This window comes from Motacilla alba, chromosome 1, assembly GCF_015832195.1.
Source record: "Motacilla alba alba isolate MOTALB_02 chromosome 1, Motacilla_alba_V1.0_pri, whole genome shotgun sequence".
Lineage (NCBI taxonomy): Eukaryota > Metazoa > Chordata > Aves > Passeriformes > Motacillidae > Motacilla > Motacilla alba.
Window position 1 is genome coordinate 30,798,144 of NC_052016.1, and position 23,847 is coordinate 30,821,990.

At 39.7% G+C, this 23,847-nt stretch overlaps 1 protein-coding gene across 3 annotated transcripts; it reads right to left on the bottom strand.

The window, feature by feature from the left end:
* Positions 1 to 5,147: 5,147 nt before the first annotated feature.
* CD200R1 (CD200 receptor 1) lies at positions 5,148 to 22,960 on the bottom strand. 3 transcript variants are annotated; one of them, XM_038150918.1, is made up of 7 exons: positions 22,523 to 22,960; positions 19,515 to 19,615; positions 11,319 to 11,633; positions 10,337 to 10,591; positions 9,439 to 9,544; positions 8,465 to 8,516; positions 5,148 to 7,180 (listed from the first exon to the last, which is right to left on the bottom strand). In XM_038150918.1, the coding sequence occupies exons 3-7, from the start codon at positions 11,608 to 11,610 to the stop codon at positions 7,058 to 7,060; spliced, it is 828 nt and encodes a 275-aa protein (XP_038006846.1). In that variant the 5' UTR covers positions 11,611 to 11,633; positions 19,515 to 19,615; positions 22,523 to 22,960; the 3' UTR covers positions 5,148 to 7,057. The 3 variants fall into 3 exon arrangements, with proteins under 3 accessions (XP_038006846.1, XP_038006856.1, XP_038006841.1); XM_038150928.1 differs by having other exon boundaries at positions 21,139 to 22,960; XM_038150913.1 differs by lacking the exon at positions 19,515 to 19,615 and having other exon boundaries at positions 22,523 to 22,957.
* Positions 22,961 to 23,847: the final 887 nt, after the last annotated feature.

Below are 23,847 nucleotides of genomic sequence, written 5' to 3' on the forward strand. Positions count from 1 at the left end.
GTAATGGTGAAGTGCTGCAAGACCTTTAGCTCGGAAGCATTTAATGACAGGCAAGGCAATATAATTCGTCTGCTACAACTTTCTGGACTGCTCCTGAAATACTGATACTAAACCCAAAGAGCCATGCTGTCTACTTACATGAGCCCTATTGGATTAACAAAGTAAAGGAAATTATGTTTTTAAAAGAATCACTTTTTTCTCACCTCCCATGCTGCACTGCTGTGGTAGTGTCAGTTCCTACATTTACAGCAGCATCTTGGTTTGGATATTCTCTCAATCAGATTTCACCTTGATAGCAGATTTGTAATGTGCTGAGTTGCTTTCCTCAAATAAAGGTTCTGGAGCTGGAAAGAGGCAGCTGTACTGCACCCAGACAGTAGTAAACACTTTTAAAAAGCATGGTACTACAGTCATTCATCTATAAACCACCTCCATATAACCTCCCCTAAGTTTCTCCTGCAGATCTATGCTGGTCCCACCTTTTAACAGGACTAGCTAACCCAGATGTCCTTGTTCTTTGCTGAGACCTCACACCCACTCACTTCCCTTTCCTGAAACAGCATGCCAAGGAGCATGATGGATCACACAAGTCCATGCCCAGACATCTGTTTGCTTTCTATTTGGAAAAACAGCTTTTCACATTGTATAGCCCAGTGTGCATGTCATCAGACACCTACAGTGTGTCTGGAATGTGGTGATAGCGGAGCCTCTTGTTGGCAGCACCCAACATTTTTATCAGCATTTCAGTACTGAGAGGTCTGAGTGCTTAGAGGGGTGGGTTGAACTGAGGATATGAAGGGGTCACTCACTAGAAATGTGAAGGGAATTAAGGTGTGTGACTGTGATAAGATGCGAACTTTTAATAGTATTTGGTCCCTGGTTCTCACTGTGAAAGAGCCATAAGGGTGCAGGGGAAGAGTCAAAATAAAATAGAGGAGAATGAGCCTTTCCACTGCAAAGCTGAAAAAGGAAGGGAACTCCTGTTGATGTCTTCAGTCCTTTGAGGTCTCATTAATCACTCCCTCATTAGCCTTTTACAATGCCAGCCCTAGAGATCCCACTGATTTTTCCCTATTCTTTTCTCTGTACCCTCAGAATCTACTTACCACTGAGCACTTGAGTGTTGTGTTTATCATGGAGAAATCTCCAATGATTTCTGAATTGGTTTCTTGGTGTACAGTATGTTATTTCTCTTGTTTTTCCTTTGAATTCTCTTATTTCTCAATGTTGTTATGAGCAAGAAAATTACTTTTTTTTTCTTTTTGTGAAAACATTCTGCCACAAATTAAGCTCTATGTAGGAAAATGTAGGAAATGTAGAAAAATTAGTTACTATCCCAAATCTAATAAGAAAGTATGAAGAGAACTAATGCCTCTCTGTGGCAGTTTTTACAGGGTGAGGTAAAACTGTCATCTAGTGGTCATAATCTCTTCCTGAATTACTGTTTTCATTTGGATATAGCCAGAATATTTCTTATACCCAGGATGAAATATACTGAAGTATACCTGAAAATACTGAGCTAGCAAAAAAAAAAAAAAAATAGTCTGAAAGGCTTTGAGGTAAAGTGAAAAACCTTAGCATCTTTCATAAACAAATTTATAACTTTGTGCAGCAAAGCTATGAAGTCCCTTTTTCCTCTTTCTCCCACAATTTACCTTAGTGACATATCACTTTCTGCTTTACTGAACAGCTGTGGGAGGCTAAAGATCAAGAAAACTGAAGCTAAAATAGGCCTTCAAAATAACCTCTCAATAGTTATCCTGCTACAGTCATTTTACAGGTCAGTCTCAACTACTTTGCAACAAGCATGTTAATGCTATCAGAATAAAGCTGACTGTGTGCATCTCCTCACTTTGAGCTTCTTTGTGTGCCAGTGTTTTGCAGGTGCTGATTGGTAAAGGTAATCTGACATCTACATAATAACTACTGGAGTTCAGTTAATAAATGTGAGGAGCAGCAGGACTTGTACATGATGTAATAAGAATATGCTCTCAAAAAAAAAGGAAAATTGGCAGAGCAAAATGCAGTGTCATGAGTTTGATGATTCAGGCTGGAATATTACTCCACAGCATTAGCACTTGCATGTAGTACCTATGATACTGTGGACAGAAGCAGGTGTGATTCTCAGATATTTTTTTAATGGAGAAATTAATCTGTAGTCATGAATGAGGAAGCTTTTATACAAACAGTATCTCCTGAAGTGAATTGGCTAGTATAAATCATAATACTTAGTAAACAAGCTTCCTGTCCAGTTTGGTTTTCAGACTCTATTTATAATTTTTTGTTTCAAAAGGTGGTGAATCCCTAGTTTTGGATCAGGATCCCTTTATTCAAGGTACTTTGCAAACTCAGAACTTCAAGATATCATCTGCCTTATAATATTTCGAGTTTTAAGGCCATATTGAAGGGCAACACTGACAGAGGCAGATGATGGGGACCACAAGGAAATTACAAGACAGTCTTTATGTAGTTAGAAGTAATTTCAGTATACCCACACGCTTAAGAATGTAATTGCTATTGAGCAGATGCCATTGAAGAGGTTTAGCAAAGATATTGAAAAAAAATCATGAGGTACCTTTCTGGATGTTTATGCAGTTTCCTGACTGAGGACAGTGCTATCTGAGGTAAATGACAAAAAGCATGAGGTGGATTATTTTTAAACTTAACACATGGTCAAAAATAGCTGTCATCTTTAGTCCATCAGAGAGAAAAGATTTCTCAATGGTGAATGCAAGGGAGAAAAAGTTAGGATGTGGAAGCCTTTCTTATATATCCATTATGAAATATATTTAGTAGTGAATATTCTTTGCCGAGTATTTTCTGTGAATAGGTTTTGATCTGACTGCATAACTTCTGTGCAAATGTATTTTTTTATCTTACTTTCTAGTTATGACTAAATGCACTGTGCAGTTTTATTTCCCTACCAATTAAATTTGAATCAGTTTTTATTCTGCTAGGGATTTTAGATTTTTTCAAATTTCATTTTAATAAATTGGGCATTTTGAAAAAAATTATTTCTAATTCCCTTGCCAATACCTGCATTCTCAAGATTTGTGTAAGTACACCTATTCTTTAGATTTGTATGAAGAAACCCCTGCTACATCTAGAGGGAGAATGCTCATGTGAAAGTCACCCAGCTCTAACAGGAAAACTTAAATATCTGTAGCCAGGAGGATAAGCAGAGAAGACCCCCAGGTCATTTTATACCATAACTGAAACTAAGCTGAGCAGTACTTCAGCAGTCACACACTGAACCAAAGGGTTACAATGGACAGCAGGGTTACAAACTAGGCTGTAAGTAGTAAACCATCAAATATGAGTAGGTGATACTGGCAGGAGAACATAGCTGTAAATCCTGCAAATCGTTGGGATTCAGGGACTAGATAATGTCTGAAACACCCCTTTTACTGGATTCTGTTATTAGGAAAGCTGTTTGAAGCAGGTAAGTGAGGATATAATTACCTTTCTGCTGATATTTGCAATGTAACCAAATCTTAGGTGTTTTTGTTACAGTGGTGAAGGGCTTGACCTTGTTCCCGTGAAACAATTTCCAGTTAGAGACGCCCAGAAATTGATGCATGTACAGAAGCTATGTTCAGCCTCAGGATTTGTGCTGCATCCATTTTTTAGTATTCCACTGCCATCCTAAATAATAGGTGAGCAGCTCCTCTGTGGATGCACAGCAGCAGAGAATCTGCTGCCGTGCTGTGCGTGTGAGCTGGGTGCTCAGGACTCTCTACAGTCATAAGATAACTGTGAGTATGAACTGCTTGTTTAGAGCAGGAATGGCAGTTATAACCTGTCAGGAGACTGAAAGATGCGTGTGAAGATAAAAAACAGCAGTAAAACTGCAAGATGCAAATTTACCAAAATTAAATGTTGCGGCATGAGATAGATCATTGGTAAATGTGGTGAAAGCCAAAACCGTTCTGTACGGGATGAGCTGAAAAGCTGCTGACTTTCTTCCTGTGACTTTGCGACATCCTGGGGAGTTCAGAGGGCAGGCTGGCCTGGCTGCTAAGAGTCAGCCAACACAGCAGTTTTGTGTGGAGGATGTCTGCACCACAACAGCAGCACGGTGCACAGAGGAGCAGCAAGCACCCTGAGGGAGAGAGGAGTGCACAATGGGACTCTTTGCTTTAGAATTCTGTGCTGCTGAGGACCAAGAACATACTTGTGCATGTGTGTATACATAAGACCCCTAACTCAATATTATTTATCTCAATCACAAACTAAAATTCTGTTTTTCTGCCCATAGCAGGTCTGAATGTAGAACAAAGTAAAGGACAAAGAAAATAATCAACCAATTAGCAACTTAGCAGTGTCCAGGTCTGGAACTTATGTGATATAGTCCAGTGTAATAGGCCTGTGAAGGATGATAAAACCCTACAGCTAGACAGTAGGTTAGCAGGTAATACACTTCTGTAAATATAATATATATTGCCTATAAACTGGTAACAATCTACATTCAAGAGCTGATGAATCCTATTTATGAACACTGAACAACGTAAAACACTTTCCAGTCTTAAGAAAAACAGTCTTAAGAAGTGATGGCACTCTGTTTTCAAGTGGAAAAAACAGATCACTGGTCAGTATAACACCTATTTTAAGTGAGGAATTTCAGAGGATTATGCCTGTGTTCACTGGCTCTCTTCCTTGTCAGTCACTGGAAACTGAAGTTCCTTTAAAAGTTGTTTGTAGCTGCTTGATACTCAGCTTTGATCCCTTCCACTCTAAAATGACATGCAAAAATGGAGAAAAGCAATACTTGCTTGCAAAAAGCACCTGGACAAGAATGGCTGTTTGACAGCTGCTAGAGTGAGAGTAAATAACCAACGGTATCAGTTTACATAAGTAATACATTTAGGAACTGCACTTAGTTTAAAAGTCTGTTTTCCAAGCACTGTGTCATAGTCCTTGGGAGCTTAGCTCAAAAGAAAGCTCTAACAATGTGTGTCAAAAGATATTTCTAAATCTAAAAAAAAAAATCCAGTTCTTCTGATGCTGCAATCAAACCAAGTACCCAGTCAGTCTTTTAAAATACTGAAATAAGAGGTAATCAACAGAGGCTTATAGACATGTTTCTTTATGCTTACTGTAAAGTCAATTAGCATGCTAGAAAGGCATCAATCAAAAAAATTTTATACTATATACAGGAGAATTTATTTTACTTATTTCCAAGGGATATTTTCTGAAGGTGAGAATAGGTCACCTCAAAATGAGACACAATAAGATACATAAGCTAATTTGCATACAAATAAGTGAACTTGCAAGTACATTGAAAAGAATATCGGTAAAATACCTAGACATACAAATGAAACAAAACTTCAGTTTTGGTAATAAAAATAAATATTACTACAACTAGCAAGCATTTTATCTTTTTTGTACATTATTGCACATTTATAGAAGATATATTTGTACTTGTTTTGTTTTGTGAAATATTTTATGTTTGTTTTTGGTTAAAGTAACCCATGGGTTTTGAGTAACATAAGTATTTTACAGTACCTTAATGGTTATACTCTTAAGAAAGAGAGGAATGCCATATTTTCATGGAATCTTATAGAAAAATAATCATACCGTGATCTGAAACACAGAATGAACATATTTAGTGGAAATTACAAAATCATAGAGTGCTTTGGGTTGGAAGGGACCTTAAAGATCATCAAGGTGCAACCCCCCCAGCACTGGCAGGGTCACCTTTCACTAGACCAGGTTGCTCAGAGCTCCATCCAGCCTGTTCTTGAACACTTCAAGAGGTGGGACATCCACAGCTTCTCTGTCAATCTACTCCAGTTCTCACCACCCTCAAAGAAAAAAATTTCCTCCTAATATCTTATCTAAACCTATTCTCTTTCATTCTGAATCCATTCCCCACTGCCCTGTCACTTCATGCTCTTGTAAAAGTCCATTTCCATCTTTCTTGCAAGTTCTCTTCAGGTACTGGAAGGACACAATTTGGTCACCCCAAAGTCTTCTCTTTTCCAGGCCGAACAATCCTAACTCTCTCAGCCTTTCCTCATAGGAGAGGTGTTCCATCCCTCTAATCATCTTGATGGCCTCCTTTGGATCTGCTCCAGCAGGTCCATGTCCTGCTTGTGCAGGGGACCTCAAAGCTGGATGCAGCACCACAGGTGGGGTCTCACAAGAGCAGAGTAAAGGAGTAGAATCCCTTCCTTCCCCTGCTGGCCATGCTGCTCTGGATGCAGCCCAGGACACGTTTGGTTTTCTGGGATGCAAGTGCACTTTGCTGGGTCAGGGCCAGCCTCTCATCCACCCCAAGTCCTTCTCAGCAGGGCTACTCTCAATCTGTTCATGCCCCAGTCAGTGTTGATACCAGGGGTTGTCCCAACCCAGGTGCAGCACCTTGCACTTGGTCTTATTAAATCTCATGAGATTCCCATTGGCCCACTTATCAATCTTGTCCAGATTCTTCTGGATGACACCCCATAATGGCATCTTGAAATACTGGATATTAACCTAACAAGTGAATTAGTCATGCTAGTGCAGTCTCCTTCTTAGTGGATGACCTTCTAAATTTATCCCTTATTTCCATTTTCAGAACTAATTCTTCCCTACCATTATTTTCTGCTATTTGAGGTATTCAGTGATGATCAGTAGGTCATCAGGTCTTGTGTTACTAACATATGTACTAGAAAAAAGTGGCTGTTGGTGGAAGAGTGTTTTGTTTCAGTTCACACAGAACACTCCTCTGGTCTCCCAAATGTGTACATCATAGTGTCAAGTGCATCAAAGTAACAACTACAAGTGACTGACAGAACAACAGCAACAACAGCAAAGGGAAGACTGGTCACAACTTCTTTTCCAGGAAAAACTATGGTGTATGGTCTGTCACATCTTCCCAAGGAATAATACATTTTCCCAAGGAAGAAGGCAAAACAGGGAGAAAAAAAGAGCTATGGACTCATCAGCAAGCAGAGATGTTTGAACAGACCTAGTGATCTATGATGCCCCAAAATCTGAAGAAATCCTCCAAGTTTCTTTCTATAACCAGTCTTCTATAAAGAATCTCTTTTCTTTTCTGGTGTTGTTGAATCATTCATGTTCCTGGACACAGGTTCTGTGGAAGATTCTGCCCCACTGTCAGATCAGACACCGAGTTGTAAATTACATTTTCCTTCTGCACATAAGTGGTATAAGGTTCCACTTCCATTGTGTCATCCTAGCAAAACAAAACCAAAAACTGTGAATACAAAGAGGAATTTGGCTTGGCAAGACTCTGCCAATCTTTCATCTGGACTGAAGAAAATAACTGGGAAATAGTACTCTCATATTTACTCCTCTTCAACTAAAGAAAAAAAAAAACCCTCTATTTTTTTTTTTTTTCTACCAAGAAATGTGGATTGCTGTTTATATCAAAGATTTGGAGGGTGAAGCTGAGGTATTGTTTCACTTGCCTCCTTTATCTTCCCTTCTACTCCACATTTGTTGGCCTGAAAAAAATTTATTAGGATCTGATTCCCTAGAAAGAGCAAATAATATGCTGGAGTCTTGACCTTGATTCATTCCTAATCAGTCTGGATTTCAGTCTACAGACATGCCAACAAAATGACAGCAAGAATGCTGGTACTTAAACCATTATTTTACATTAATGCAACTGTGTCTGTCAGCAGCAACTGGGAGGGAGGGCAGCAGGACAGCAGGAATATTAATAAGTAGAATTGACTAAGTCTCTTTAGAAACTGAAGCATCTTTTTAAATTGATGGCAGAATTTGAGTCTAGTGTATACTGTAGGTGCACAGATACAATATAATTGTAACATATCTTGTCTGCGTAGAGATGCTGTTATTCGGATTTGGCAGCAGAGAACAGAGACAGAGAATAGAGAAGTGAATTTCTCAGTTACACAGGAAGCTTCTACCAATATAGGATATCCAAAAATATCTTCCAGTTTGCAGCTCAGCTCTCCTTCCATGTTCTTGAGTATGATTGTTTCTTTGATTGTGGATTGACCATGCAAGATAAAAAGTGGCCTTCAAAATTCACACAATTATCATTCTGGACACCAAAAGGGATATTCTTTTTCTTTTGGTGTCTGTTAATCTTGTTGTTAATCGTCTTGTTCACTTATAGTTTTCTTAATATCCCCCAACCCATGCTATTGTCTCCCTTCCTGACTATTATCTGGAGAGCAGTTGTGGTCACAGTATGTGATATGACAAGGGAAATGTGGTGAGACTGACTCCTTGTTAAAATTAAAGGATGGCTTTAGCTGAGTGTTTGCTGTTGGAACACACCTCTAGTGTTTGCTTCCAGTCAAAGTTATGGTGAAGATAATAACTTCATTTTGTCCTATAAAGAGCTAAAGGTAAATATATCAGACACAGTAGTACTTGCTGAAAGCTGAGAGTAAAAATCTAATGTTTTCCTTTCACTGATCATGTTTCCAGGGCTACCAGAATCACCATGATTTGGTGATGGTCTAATTTGCTTAATTCTCCTTACCTGTTGGGAATGTATAGGAGCAATTTCAGGAGGTTTGGTTTTGTGGCATGATCTGTGAAAAAGAAAAGTATTAAAATATGTTTGGCTGCATCACAGCTTGGTTTCTTTGATCAAAAGCTTATGAAACATTTCTTTTTCTTGTCTTCAAGAGTAAAACCTTCTCATGTCTCCTTGACTTGATTCTGAAATTATAGCACCCTACCTTTCTTAAGAAGAGTTTTCTTATGTTTGTGGGTGCTTATACATAACATGGAAGCAGATTAGAATCAAAGCCCTCTGTAAGGATATACATTTTGCAGTTAGTGAAATGGTATTGAACTAATTCTTCACCTCTGAGGGAAGAGGCCTGAGAGAAAAGCAGTTTGTAACAGGCAAATGAGGAACCTAGCTGAGCTTTTCAGTAGAGGCGCCAATTCAGCCTTCCACTCCACAAATTATTTCTGTAGGTATTCCTCAGAACTACTTTTTTTTTTTTTTCATAAGAAATCCTAAAGGGACTAGAGCCCAGCCTCACTCAAGGAATTTTTAAGTAAATACAGATACAATCTGCTGTCCCTTCTGTTCGTATGGCAGGCTGGCATTGCTCAGTCCTCTGGCATTTAGTGGAACTTATTAGGCAGCAGAACCAATGCCCTGATCTAACCAAGAGAGATATTGGCAGACTATGACAGTATCTGAAGATTTACTTTCACAGACTCCTATCAGAATGAAGTGTTCCCCTTTAGAAGGCAATGCAATCAGGGTCCTTGGCCAACTTCTTCCCATTTGTATTTTACTCAGGGCACTATTCTGTGAAGGTGTGTGCAATGCACAGTGCACAGTGTCTGCAGTACAGAAATATTTGATGTAGTTAATTTGGTTAATCATAGCAGCACAGACTGACAGAATCATATTATTTCAAGACACAAAGAGTACTTTAAAATTTCTTGTAGCACTAGAAAATTTTTCCTTAGTACCTTAGCATAAGTACATACCTATCACTGTGGAGCTTGAAATAGTAAATGACAGCCAGCAAGGTGATAATCATCAGAACACAAGTAATGCTGCAGGCATACAGGAAAACGTTGGTGTTGATTTTCTCTAAACATAAATACACAGTCTCAGTTATATCTTCTCAGTTTCTGCATTATTTCAGTAGAAGAATAAAGTTGCACATGAATGCATTTTCAGCATGCTTGTAAAACAAATCGAATGTCCTTCAGCAGAAGGGAAATTTAGTAATGAAACTTTGCTGAGAAACACAAATGGGATCTCTGTCAGAGGCAAAAGTAGATTCCACTAATGTCACAGTGGCCATTCATAATATATTTTCATTAAGCCACACCTGAGTTCCTCTCAAGGACTCATTATTTCTCAGTAGTTCATAGGTATTCTCAAAAGCAACAGGAAAACCAGAGACCAGAACCCAAGGGACATACAATATCAGACATTCCCAATTTGGAATGAAGGAATATTTTTTTTTTTCTGCTAGCCACTCAAGACTTGGCTCTCCATCTCTCTTACCATGCATGATATTAAAATTTGCATCCAAAAAAAAACCCCCAAACCCTAATATTCTCATTCCAAATGATTGTTGGAATACAAAAGATAATGACTGCTTTCTCTCTGTTTCCAAAAGCATTTCCAGTACCAAAAGAATACTACCACACTTATATATATCCCTCTTAGGGAAGAAAGCATTAGGAAATAATGTCTAGAACACAAACAAACCGGTGATGTTTCTGGGCAAAGGCAGTCAGGGATGATACTCTTGTCTCTATAGAACTTCACTGAAGGTTTCTGTGTATTTTAGAGACTTTCCTTCCTAGAAGGAACAAGAGCTGAGAAAGCTGAAAAGGAGTTTGAACACTGAAAGCCCAAAGGTAAGCTCACCTGAGGGACAGCAGGCTATGGTCTGGCTCCAGTTCCCAGCTGGGTGGGACACTATGCAGGTAGTCACATTGGTGACATTGGTGCTACATGCTGTGAACTTGCTGAGAACAGTCACTGTCCCATTGTCGTGGCACTTCTCATCTGCAGTGGAGCTTCTCTCTGGGACCCACAAGAGCTGAGCCGGAGGCTTCCCTGCGGCTGCCTCGCACACAGGGCTGCCCTGCTCATCACAGGACAGGCTCAGCCTTGGGGGAGCTGCAAAGCACCAGCAAGGGGGGATGCATGGGGTTAGTTTGGCACAGCGGGACTGGGCTGTTCTTGTCCTCCACCCAAAATGAACCCAAACTGAACCCAGTGAAAAGAGGAGAATAAGGTTGGGGCTGTCATCCCATCCCATCCCATCCCATCCCATCCCATCCCATCCCATCCCATCCCATCCCATCCCATCCCATCCCACCCAGCAACGTGGGCCCAAAACACACGAGACGAAGAACAGCTCTCTTATTCCCTTTTGCCCAACTCTCCCCCATCCAGCTGAGGCTCATCACAGCCATTCATATCCTCTGTGTGTACATGGGAAATTGCTTCACGCCTGTCATTTCAACTAGACAATGGAAAAAGGGAGCAGCAGAAGGGAGAAGAGTTATGGGAAATAAGGAGAAAGGAGACACAGAGATTCTCCCAATGAAATGCATGAGTTTATCCCAGCAAGAATCACAGAACTGTAGAATGGCTTAGGTTGGAAGGGACCTTAAAGATCCTCTAGTTCCAACCACCCTGCCATGCAAAGGGACACCTTCCAAAAGACTGGGTTGCTTCAAGTCTCACCCAACCTGGCCTGGGATGTCTACAGCTTCTCTGGACAATCAGTGTTCCAGTGGCTCACTACCCTCACAATACCAAATAGCTTCCTAATATCTAATCTAACCCTACCCTCTTTAGTTTAACTTAAAAAACAGCTCCACTTTTGCACATTCCTTACCCAGCACAGTCAGGTGGTACATCTTGTGGAAATTCCCTTCTGTTGATGAAAATTCACAGCTGTAATTTCCCTCCTGGGCTATTCCCACTTGCCGGATCTCAAGGGCAGGAGGCAGACCTGCTCTGAATGTCCAGTTTATGTTGTCACTGCAGGTTGTTCTGTGTGTCATGTTCATATCAACCCTGTATACCAAGGTGCACAGGCCTCCAGCCTTGGGGGTTATGGTCCATCTTAGCATAGTTATATTTCCTTTGAGAGGGCAGGTGAGAACTGAGCTGTTGCCTACAGTCATCACTAACACTGAGGAGTTGTTCCCTGAGGAGATAAAAAGGAGAATATGTGAGAAAGAGCCCAGGAGTTGTGGTCTGGAGTTCACAGGGAAATGTTTGCAGTGCTACAAACATGCATGAGGCCATGGCTGTGCTCATCTGCACATTGTCTGTCAGCTCTTGTATTATTGAGCCAGTGGCCTATCATGGCCAACCCCTGCAATACAGATTTGCCACTCAGGATCATCTTAGTGGATAAGACTGGATACTGGAGGAGGACCCTACTCCTGCCAATTGTCTTCAGCAGTTCCGCATCAAAAGACTGTGCTTGTGTGAGCAAATCCTCTAGTGGGTTGCCCACGGGACCTAAAATACAGAAATATGACTATTGCATCTGGCCACATGACAGTGGCTTTTCTCTCTAACTGTTGTTGCCAACAAAGTAAACAACTTTTACTTCTGCATTCATGTGAAATCTAACACTGAGGGCAAAGGCCTTGTCTACACCTCTCAGGCATTACACAAGTGCACATAACACTCGTGGAGCTTTGTGTAGGAGGGAAGGATTTTTCCTAATGTCTCAGGGTTCTCTTACATGTGCCTTAGTGTTGCTTACATGTACAAAGGCAGCCTCTTTTGTGAGGCACTTGTGAGACCGAGAGAAAAAAAGAGTCTGAGACGCAGGATGTAATCCAGTGTGAAGAGTAGCTGAGGGAATGGGACTTTTGTGTCCTCTGGCTTCTGCTGAAGTTAAAAGCTAGCAATCCCTAGATTTCACAATGTATGTGAATGAAACTTTGCAATTAATGGGTTTATAGGAATAACACCCATAGCTGTAGTCCAAACAAACCTCTATTTAGCGCTTCACTCATATCCTCTTTTAGTTGGTGGCCATTAAACTTTGGGACAGTAAACCACTGATCTCTCAGTTCTTTGCATCACTGGTGAGACACAAGTTGCTTTTTCTTTTGGCTGAGTAATTTTTTTATTCTGAAAGCTGTGCGTGAGGAGAAAATTAGAGTACTACTTTCAAAACCTGTATTAATCAGGACAGACAGCTGAAGTTAACCAATCTGATTGGTACTGACAAATAAGTTTTTCACATGTTATTCCAAAAATATTGACTCCACTCCCCAAAGCTTACAAGCAAATACACTAAAGCAGCAATTGAAAGTACATCTGGAGTATGCAAAGAATTAGAAGATTCAATTTTTTCATGAATTAGTGAAACCCTTGTCAGTCTTCCTTTGTGGTACAAGATCTGACTTTGTTGGGTTTTGCTACTCCCTACCCAGATCTGGAATTATATTATTTCTGCTGTCCAGCACATTGTGAAGCCCAGTTCTTAAACATTCGCAATGCTATAGGAAGTGGTCTTAATGAGCATCAACTTTAAGTAATTAGTCAAATCATTACTATTAGCTTCTTTGAGAAAACTACATTTGGTTTTACCTTACTAATATTGCCTGAAATCTCATTATCTTCTTGAATCTAGGTGAATGAACCATTCCAGCTCTTCCAGCTACTTTTGGTTTTATTTGACTGTTTTCTGGGGAAATTATTTCTGACTTGCAAAATGAACACACTTCACTGTATTTTAACTTCTTATCTATGCCTTCAAAGGTTGTTGTCTTTTCATTTTGAGCATTAAGTATCCTTTGGGTGAAGACACTTCAGCTGTTAAGAGTGTTCTGTGATGCATTATTACTCTGGAGGTGTTTTTAAATGGCAAGTATTTTTCTCCTTAATGGCATTCCAAGAAAATGTGAAGTATGTGTTTTAAACTCAGATGATTTTACCAGGAGCAAAACTGAAAGAAGTCTTTTGTCTCGTCAAAGTTTCTGGATGAGTTCAAGGAGTGCCTCTGAGAACTGGACTACAAAGTGTTTCCTTTCCCACTTTAACATTGCTGAGAGCCTCAGAGCTCCAAGCCATGCAAAGTATGGCTGAACTCATCTGAAAATGACTAAGCAAACCTAAGCACTCCAACCATCCGTGTGTTGGAGCTGGAGGTTTTTTGGATAATGTTTGCAAATGTTGATCAAGAATGGCAATGTTGTGCATATTGAACTGGGTAGACTTCCATTTACATATTAAAGCAGCAGAAATTTACTTGTCTTTCAACTCAGCATCTCCTAAGCAGCTCATTGCAATGTAAAAGTTCCCCAATACAATGGGTTTTCAAGCTTCAAGGCTGTAAAGAAAGAAGCAGTGAAAGTGGTGCTTTTTGCTATGCCTTTCTGTCATATTCTCCTCTGAATGAATCAGGTACCATTCACTTCAAATAAGAAACCACATCAGAAAGCTTAAAATCTGCTGAATAAATACAATTTTAAGTTTACAGAAAATTTTTAGAAGGCTTATGAAATCCCCTGTATCATGTTATTGATTCAGAAGACTTTAAGTATGACAAGAATTTTCCCCAGATGACACAATATTTAGTAAAAATCTTCTTGCTTATCCTATCCACACAGCTTTATACTTTTGCAAAGCGGTCTTATTAATATAAAAGGTTAAATTGTCTTCACTTTACTGCCCTCTTTTATTGCTAGAGTGCAGGTAAGCAGCATTAGTGTAAATATTAATTGTGAATTTTCTTCCTTGATTTGCTTTTTTTTGGGTACGTGCTGCTAGAAACATGATCTTTTGATTTCTTTTCCAAAAGAATGTGTCTGCTAAAAATCCTTAAAGGTTTGGTTAATTTCTATTTCTGAAGTGACTTCAAAGTGACTCACGAGCAAAATAGGACTGGGCCTGGGTGATACTTGATGGGGAGCTTCCAAACTATGAAGAATAATGTCATCTATTTTCATACTAGTTTCTGATGAACTTTCTATTTCAAACTAAAATATAATCTCAGGAAATGTCAAAACTCGCTAGTTCTTACCACAGAGTTAGCTTTATTCAGAAGCAATCCAAGATTTATATTCCCAGAATTAATATGTAAATAGCTATGAGATCCCCAAGCACAAAGGCAGTTCCTTAAATAGAAATTTTCCTCATCCCCATCCCATCCTTCCTGGTCAGCCTTAGCATTTCCTCCACTTTGAAGATGTTCGTTGGACCTCTCATTGTACTGAAGTTGGACATATTCTGCTTTCTCTTTCTAATCAGCATACCAAAAGCCATCAAAGTATCTAAAAGTATATTTTATTAGAACATAAATCAATATATCATAAAGTGACAGGTCTGCAGGGAACACAAAATTGCTGGCTTTATTCATGAAAGTGAAAGACATGACAATAAATCTCCTCTGCTTCCTCTGCCTCTAAAGAATGGGTTCTTTCCCTCAGTCCTCTTTTCTACTCCACACGCTTGCTGACTTGTCAGGTTGCACATTTTTTACATGATCACATCTGAGCTCCTTTCCCCTCACTTCCATGACTTCTTGTGGGCCTGCGACAATCAAGCCTTTTGCCAAGGTCTCCTGATCTGCTTTCTTTGTCCTCCTTATGCTGCCTGCCCCAGCCTGTGCTCTTGGATATGTACTCATCGGCTCTGAGGGAAGGCGCACTCTCCCCTTTCCTCTGGGAATTTCACTAAACCTAGAGGGTGTATGTTTACTCTGCAGGAGAACTAAACAAACAGAAGTGTTTCTTGTGGTTTAATCCTAGCTGGCAACAATGCCCCACACAGCCACAAGCTCACTCTCACAGACTCCCCCTACAGTGGGATGGGGAGAGAATCAGAAAGGAGAGAAAACTCAGAGGTTAATAGGCAAAGCAAAAGCTATGCAGACAAGAAAAACAAAACATCCCAAGGGCAGGTAGGTGTTCAGCCAGGTTTCCAGGAAAGCAGGACTGTATCATGCATAGTGGTGACTTGGGAAGACAAACACCATGGCTCCAAGCATCCCTTCTTTGTTCTTCCCCCAGTTTTACATGCTGGGGGAAGATGCCACGTGGTCTGGAATATCCCTATGGCCAGCTGGGGTCAGCTGTCCTGGCTGTGTTCCCTCCCAGCTCTTTTGGACCACAGTCCACTCAGTGGTGGTGTGAGAATCAGAAAAGGTCTTGGCTCTGTGTAAGCACTGCTCAAAAGATCTCTGTAATGTCAACACAGCTTCCAGCACAAGTCCAGCTCCATAGAAACCACTATGAAGAAAATTAGTTCTCTTCCTGCCAAAAACCAGCACAGTATTCCATTTCTGTTAAAGAGAAAATGTTCAGTGCTGCAAGTGTTTTAATTCAGACCTCTCACCACACCACTGTCTTCTGGAACGGTCTTTTCATGCTGCAAAGTGGCTAAAAGTCATTTGCTGTTGTTTCCTCTGTGATAACCAATTGGTTTGTGACCAGTGCTTTAAGGCAGATATATGGCGTCCACATCAGCATTTATCTGCTCAAAGGCTCAGAAACAATCCAGCACGTTGCACAGCTACAGCTCTTGACGTGAAATCTCATCTTACAGCTGAACTGAACTGGCAGCTTGCTGTGGCTAAAAAGGGGGATAATTAGTGAAGCAAGGCCTCATCCTCTGTGGGCCTGCAGAAAACAAGAGATTTGAAGAGGTGTGAGCTATCAAGCTCATCTTGATGCAGTGCTAACTGTGGGATGGTAATTAAATGTCAGCACTGTTAACTATTTCATTGCACACAAGAGATATGAAATAAAGGGTCACATATTTATTGTAAATAACATCTCATTTTCAGTCATGTTCTTCTCAATTGAGTTGACTCTGGAAAACAGCAATCATTTTTTCTGTTAGCCAGAAAGAGCAGAGCTCAGGAAACCAGGAGTACGTGCTGTCCATCCCACTAATGTGGAAAACAGAGGAGTCAGGTTCTGGGAGTTCTGTACAGCAGCAGACTGAACCATTTTATTTTGGTTGTGAATGCAAATCCACTGTAATCAGGTTTCACCTTGGAGACTCATCTGATAGTAGCAGCCCTTTAGACTGAGGTTCTCCAGTTTGACTGCAGCCTCTGAAATCTAATTATGCCATCTCTCATTGTCTCTCCTTGACTGTTGCAGAAGATTCAAGCCATGTCTGAGAAGGTTCTCAAGCTCTATTGCAGTGCACCGAGTGCACATTCCAACGCACTGACAGATTCCCCTTTTATGGAAAAAACAAACTCAGTTTAGGAGTTCACATTTGTGTTTCAAAAATGTGCTGGTTATTGTTGTCATTGTAAGGTTACTGTAATTTGAAAAGAATGGGGGAAAACTTTGCTCTGTTTTTTTCAGTGTTTTATGCAGTGTGTTTGAAAGCTCTTATGAATAACTAGTTGTACCAGCTTCTTTTCAGTATCACTTATTTTGTTATTTCTCTTATTTCTCAGAGACTTTCTCACACTAAAAGAACAAAGATTTTAAGAACAGGAACATTTGATTGTAAAGCCACTAAACTTGAGGGGAAGCACTGCAAAATCAGAGACAGCTACGCAGGTTGAAAGTGCTTTTGGCTGCTTTCAAACATGAGGGATTTCCAGCCTCTGTTATTCTTCATAGCAGGTTTTAAACCACAGTAGAAATTTTTATTGCCTCAATTTCCATGACAGCCTCTTGCAAAATTTAACTGTTAAAGAGTTTTTTGCTTTCTCAGATATCCTATTGATTCTTTATTTCTTACAGTAGCAATTTACCATAGCATTTTGATGCATCTTCCCCCTATACCCTCTGTAGGTATTAAACTTAGGGATATAATGAACTGAAACAATGATCATACCACAGCCAATGACTAACTGTATCTTGGAATGAATGTAATATATGACTCACAGCAAGTCATAATCAAAAAGGCAGCACTGGACCCTTAGAAGAGTTCAGATACAAGTCTGTGTTCTGCATCTGTTTTCCCCTTCTACTGCCACAGAGTTCCTGTGACATCCAGCAAGGCTTGTCTGGAATGAAATGAAAGATAAATAGAAGTGCTTTGTAGGAATTGCTGATGTACTGACAAATTCTTATATAGTGTAGCTTTGTGACTTTGAAATAGTCACACTAACACAGGATGGAGCATAGGCTAAAAACCACTCCTGTGTTGCAGGTGAGAAGCAAGTAGTTAGACTCTTTTAAATTTCATTATAGAAACACATCAAATAGCTGACCTAAGTTCATATGCCTCTGTATCTTGAAACATAGATCACAGCTTTTTCAGCATGGATGTATCTTTAAAAGGACACATTAGAAGACTTATACCTTTATTGCTAGTATCACACTCACACTCTTTTACCCATACTTATCATTATTCCCTGAAAAGATGGCCTATTCTCATTTCATTCTAGTTAGGCTTTACCTTTATCTTCAAAATTCCTTTTTTCCTCATACTCAAATTGTTATTTTGTTCTTCTTTTAACACATTTTTTTTCTGTCACCACTACCATGCCACTTGCAGTACTTTTCTTGCCACCAAGAAAAGTATTATCACTCTTTCTTGCTGTTTCATGCAAGCTGAGATAGTAATCTCACATGATTTGTCATTGGTTTTACAATATGAAGTGCTCATAGAATGGCTGGACTTTTTAAGATTGCAAACTTCAACATGATTTTATGTTGCAGAGGGCTGAGGACACCGATAGCAGTCAATAGTGATCTCAAGGTTTCAGTCTTCCCTCTCAAGGTGGAATATGCCTTTGCAGTTGCCAGTTCCTAGTGTGTAATTTTTCTATGATCTTTCCAATTCTCTTAAGCTTTCTCTAGTATCTTTTCAAGCAGTCTCTCAAGACAGCTGATTTTGAAGAAAAGATGCTAAAGCTGACAGTTTGATACAGTGTCCCCTTGAAAAAATATTAAGCTGAAAGAATAAAGGGACAACTACAGGGACTACAGCTGTCCAAGGGATCGATAAGGAACTGGCTTAAGGAGAGAAAGAAAAGGCATTTAAATGGTGGTGGCAGTTTTAAGGGAGCTTGCTGATAATGTTTCTCGGCAGCTGATTTTTGCCGTAATTCTGTTTAAGTTTTTTACTAATGCCATCGGCTGTATCAGCAGTGTGTGAGGAAATTTGTTGAAAACAGGAAGAACACAGTGTTATTAGTATAAAGAATTGATCTATCACACAAGAAGAACCAGTTGACCTTGATGAGTAGAATGTTAGATGTGTACTAAAATTCAGCAGCTAAAAATGTCTTAATAATAAAAAACAGGTAGTACAACAAATTTTGATTGGAAAGTAGAATATAGAACCATGCCTTAATAAGTATTAAAACCAGCTTTTCAATAAAATGGGTGCTTGTTTTGGTGCTCAAATTGTTTATGAAAAGTGTTTTTTAATACAATGCCTGCAATTTGATCCAGTGATTCAGTGATTTATCCCCATGTAAATAGGTTATGTCTCAATATCATATGACTGTAGAAAAATAAAAAGGATGGGTACACTTCTTAAATGAAGAAATCAATTGTTATTTAAATTATGTGCCAGAGTCATGCAGTTTAGAGAATAAACACTGTTGGCCAACTCCTCAGCTGATAATAAATCATCACTGAACTTAATAAGTTGTCACACAGTATATCAGTCTGGCTGTGAACTTTGAACTTTGCTACTTCTGAACTGTGCAAAGTAAGTAAATCTTCCTCCTTGCAGAATGTGAGCTGGAATGGATGAGGGCAAAAGGGATTTGCACTGGATGTCCAAGTGCCTTGGGCAATATTGCTTTCAGAGCAGCACTGTGACACCACACGTGACAAAGTGCTTCCAGTTCTCAGTATAAAAACAGAGACAGATTGTTTTATATTTTGTTCTTTGTGCTGAACTTGGCCTTTTACTCTCAGCCACGTGAGAAGAAAAATAAACCAAGGACTCTTCACTTATGCTTAAGCAGTGTTTTCCTACTATTCTAAACAAAAATAGATCATTGTCTGCAAACTGTAGGTTGTATGCCTTCTTTTTCATACTTTGCAGAGAGCAGATAACAAAATGCTATGAAAACCTATTTCTGATCTCACATTTATATGGTTAAAATCACAGTCATACCTTGTTTAATGCTTACCTTTAGCATTGCAGTTTTCATCCCAGCATTGTCTTCTTCAACACCAAGGCAGCATAAGAAAATCCTCTATGCTTTTTTCTTAAGAATGATTGCGCGTCTAACTACAAAATATATCAGCTGTGAGTTTTAAGTAGCACCTACCTCTAGAAGTGCACTCACAGTTAAAGAAAATCTGCTTGCTTTGTAAGCCATGAAGTATGTGGTCAATTTGGAAGACTGAACTTCCTTCTTTCCATGCTTTTGAAAGCAGACAAATTCAGGCACAAACGCCCTCTGCATTTGGACCACAGCAAAGTAAAATGTTGGTATCATAAGGATGTGTCTGGAAGATTGTACTACGGCAGTTTAGATATGTTCTAAATAGGCTATGATTTTTTGTATCTGGAGCAAGATTCCACCATAAACTAGAACAGAATTCAACAGAGACAGATGCAGTGAAACATACTAGGGCACAGATAGTCAAAAGGCAATAAAACACTGGCACACTAGTGAAAAATAATGTACTGGTTTTATTAAGGAAAGAAACTAAATGAGAGCAGTAGCATTCAAGGAAGTTATATATGCAGGCAAACTTGAACTGTTTACTGTTGCTCTGTAAATCAACTTTACTTTCATTCACCTCATAGTCTATTACTCCAGCACAATGCCAGTGACTTCAGTTTTTCACTATTGAGAAAACTGAACAACCACAGGGAATCGCATCTCATTACTGATAATGGATTTCTTGCAGCTTCCTGTGAAGCACTTGGACATATCCATTGTCACAGGATAAACTACAGAGGAAGTACGTACCCAGTCAAATGCTGCAAATGTTATTTCAATAAAAAGAGATTTATTGCATGGAATTCTCATGGAAGATCTTGCCTGTCTTTACCACTCTCCCTTGGAGTATACACAACCACTTGAGGTGTCATGTGTGCTTAGCTAAACTAAAGAAATCTTCAGAGCATTACCAAAAATATTTTAATGTTGAGTCTTTTCCACTGCTGCTACGGAGGATTGTCACAAAAGGATTTTTAGTAGAGATCATGCCCCAACAGCTTCAGTAGCTTATTATCAATCTCTACCTGAGGGCAGATCTAGGTCAATTAGGAAGCAACCTCAGCCTTTTTTCTGAGCTGCCCCATCTGCTGTGGTAAAAACTAACCCAGTCACACAAAACAGCACACTGAGGAAATTTTAAGGAAAATGTTAATGGAGATAAAGTCTGGTTACATATAACAAATTTTCCATGACTTTATTTCTTTCAAAGTAGCTTGCTCTAGTCTTCAAAAGGGGGGGACATAGCTCCTTCTGAGCTTCATGCAACACTGAAGACTAAAATTACGTGGACAGAATATGCACATTAGATCAGCTTGACACATTTAGCCTGTGATCTCTGAAGGGAAAAACCCTTGCTGCTAGATCTTGCTCAGAAGAGCCACCCTCATACTGAAGGAAACAAGTTTAGGAGCAGTGCTAGCTAAAAACTTCCCACCAAATGTAGGCTGCTTTTTATTGGGAGCAGGTTGAAGAAAGAGGTTTCAGGTGTGAAATTAGATTTCAATGGGAAATCTTTTTCTATATTCTTTAAAGGGCAATATAATTGGTTAACCAAGACACCAAGAAGTTAAAATCCAAATACCTTAGGGTGAAAACTCCCCACTTTTCGGCATTGGACTTTTAAAAATATTTCCAGGAAGGTGAATTTTTTAAAATAATTTTTGCCAGTAGGATTCCCCTGTCTCCCCACTTTTTCTTCAATATTCTGTGGTGTATCCACACTCCTTTACTTTTTGAGCAACTGTCTTCAAAAATGTAGACTATCTGTGATGACAGCATAATTGATATGCATGAACTTGAGTAGGTTCCCCAGTATTCTTTTGAGATAGTTCTTACCTAGAGAATAGGGACAGATCTTTTAACACCAGTGTGCCTGTTGTGAGGTTAATGATCCAAATATATGTTAATGATGTTCATGAAGTATTTAAATTTTTTCCAGTGGGTAGCACTGGGGTAACCATTTAGAACCCATCATCATCACACCAAAGACATTATACATGGGTGTTCCATCACTGCCAACAATGACTGCATCTGTTTTGCTTTAAAACATCACAAAGGAGATATTTTTATTTTATGACCAACAGGAAAGTAACTCATGTCCATGTAGTTTGGTTCTATCTGGCCATATAAAGAATGGACACCTGAATGTTACATATTATTCAGAGATGTCCAAAGTTTAATTTAGATCTCATGGACCTATTTGCCTTCCTCCTCCTATACAGAAACAGTTCAAGTTTCTGGAACTGCTCCTCAAATCCTTAGTTCCGTTACCAAATCCCTGGATTGCTGTATGGAGTCTGGAAGAGCATATGCTCTGAAAATGCAAATGAGCAGTATGTGGGAAACATTAACAACTGCAGTTAAACTGTGTTAAAATGAAGTCAACTACACTAAAAGACAGAAAATTTGGACTGCCATTGCCCTCAGTACAAAATCCTTTCCCACCTTGATACTGGCCATGCCCTTTGGAACAAAATTCCAGAAGCTGCTCCCCTCTATCAGCACATCTGAGACCTTCCACTTCTCCTCTGAAAGGTCCAAAAGTTGCCTGCCCTATTTTAAAGTGCCTGCAGCCTCTCTTCAGCAGAAACTACATGTCCAAAAGCTTCAAGTTCCCAAACACTTTCCCAGGCATATTTTCAGGGTGCCAAAAGGCTCATTTTCTCAGATGATGTGCATTTGGAGGTCTTAGCAAAAAGGCTACTTGTGACAAATTGTATGTTCCCAGCTAAGGGTCACTACATAGTTGTCTACATGGAAGTCACAGGGAAAATACCTGGCAACCTTGTGACCTCTAAGAAAAGATGAGCAGGAGTGGGTATTGGGAAAGCATATCTTAATTTTGCTTCATAATTTTTAGCACTTAATTAAAGCCACAGAATTATTTATAACTTTTATAAAGAAAGGAGCTGTGCACATTTCCCATTCTCACATCCCAATGGCCAACTGGTCCAAATTAGACTCACCTGCTGATCTCATGACCATGGTGATGGTGAGCAGCAGAAGAACATACACGATCTTCCCAGCAATCGTCATGTTGGTTCCTGCTTTCATGGCTCAGGCAGCTCCCTCACTCCATCCATCCTTCCACCAGCTTAACTGTGGTCATGGGGAGCATTTCTTGCCTGCCAGTACATCCTCAGCAGCCAGTGTTTCCTCTCCCCCTTTCCCATGCCTCTCCTTTAGCTGTGCATGCTCCTGACTGACTGGCTCCTCAAAACTGGAGAGGTTCCTCCTTCTGACTTTTCAGAGCGCTTTTCAGAGCTTCCTGTGCTGAGAACCCAGGCAAACACTGAGAAAACAGGCTGAGCAATTCTGTCTTCCGTTCATTGGCTCTCCTCAGGAGGCCGATGAGTGAAGATAAGCCCTGCAGCAAAGTTCAGAGAGAGTAAAACCAGAGGAGATCATTCAATGCTAAGTTTAATATCAAAAAGGAAATCTTAGTCTTGGGAAACTAGAGAGAGACTTCATGTTTCTCTCTACTTTTACTTCTGCTGGTTCTTTATCACATCTTTGGCACAGCCTCCAAGAAAATTCTTCCACATGTCTTCCTCAAAAAAACCCCAAAAAACAGTCTTAAATCTTCTCTCTAAGTGACAATTTCAATTATTTCTCTCTTAAGTATCTACTTAGCACATGGAATTCTACACTTCCCATATATACACACAGCTTCATGTGAACTTTTAAGTTCTGACCTTGTGAATTCCTAAATAAGTTGTAGGTGTACCCTTACTCCATCTCCATCCCTGCCATCTAAAATATTACAAATCCAAAACTCTTTTTTTGCAGAATCTGCAGAAAATTGTGAATATGGGACAGTTTTCAGGAAAACTTCAGAATGTCTCATTCCTCAGGGTTGAAACAAGGAAACAGTAAATATTTCCAAAATGAAACACTGATACTTCACGTCTAAATGATGCTTTTGTTTAGAAACTGATCTAATTTGAAGGGGGCAGAAATCTGTACAAAAGCTGAAATATTGAGCAATTTTTTTTTTTTTGCACAGCTGAAATTACATTTTTCTCTGGACAACAAAGACAAAAAACAATTCACTATTACGTGCCCTTAATTTAATGCAGGCTTCCTATGGGGTCACAGCCTCCTCTCAGACATTCACCTGCTCCAATGTGGGGCTGCTCCATGGGCTGCAGCAGAATCTCTGCACCAGGGACTGTCTGCTCCAGCATCTGGAACACCTCCTGCCCCCCCTTCTCTGACCTCGGTGTCTGCAGGGCTGTTTCTTTCACACATTCTCATTCCTTTTGCCAGGTGAAGTTGCTTGGCTATTGCT

Coding starts and splice junctions, on each gene's coding strand:
- CD200R1 (XM_038150913.1), bottom strand. CDS start 22,610: ATGAAAGCAGGAACCAACATGACGATTGCTGGGAAGATCGTGTATGTT. Junction 11,634..22,522: donor CATGGTCATGAGATCAGCAG/GTGAGTCTAATT, acceptor TTATCTCCTCAG/GGAACAACTCCTCAGTGTTA. Junction 8,517..9,438: donor TTCAAGCTCCACAGTGATAG/GTATGTACTTAT, acceptor TCTTTTTCACAG/ATCATGCCACAAAACCAAAC.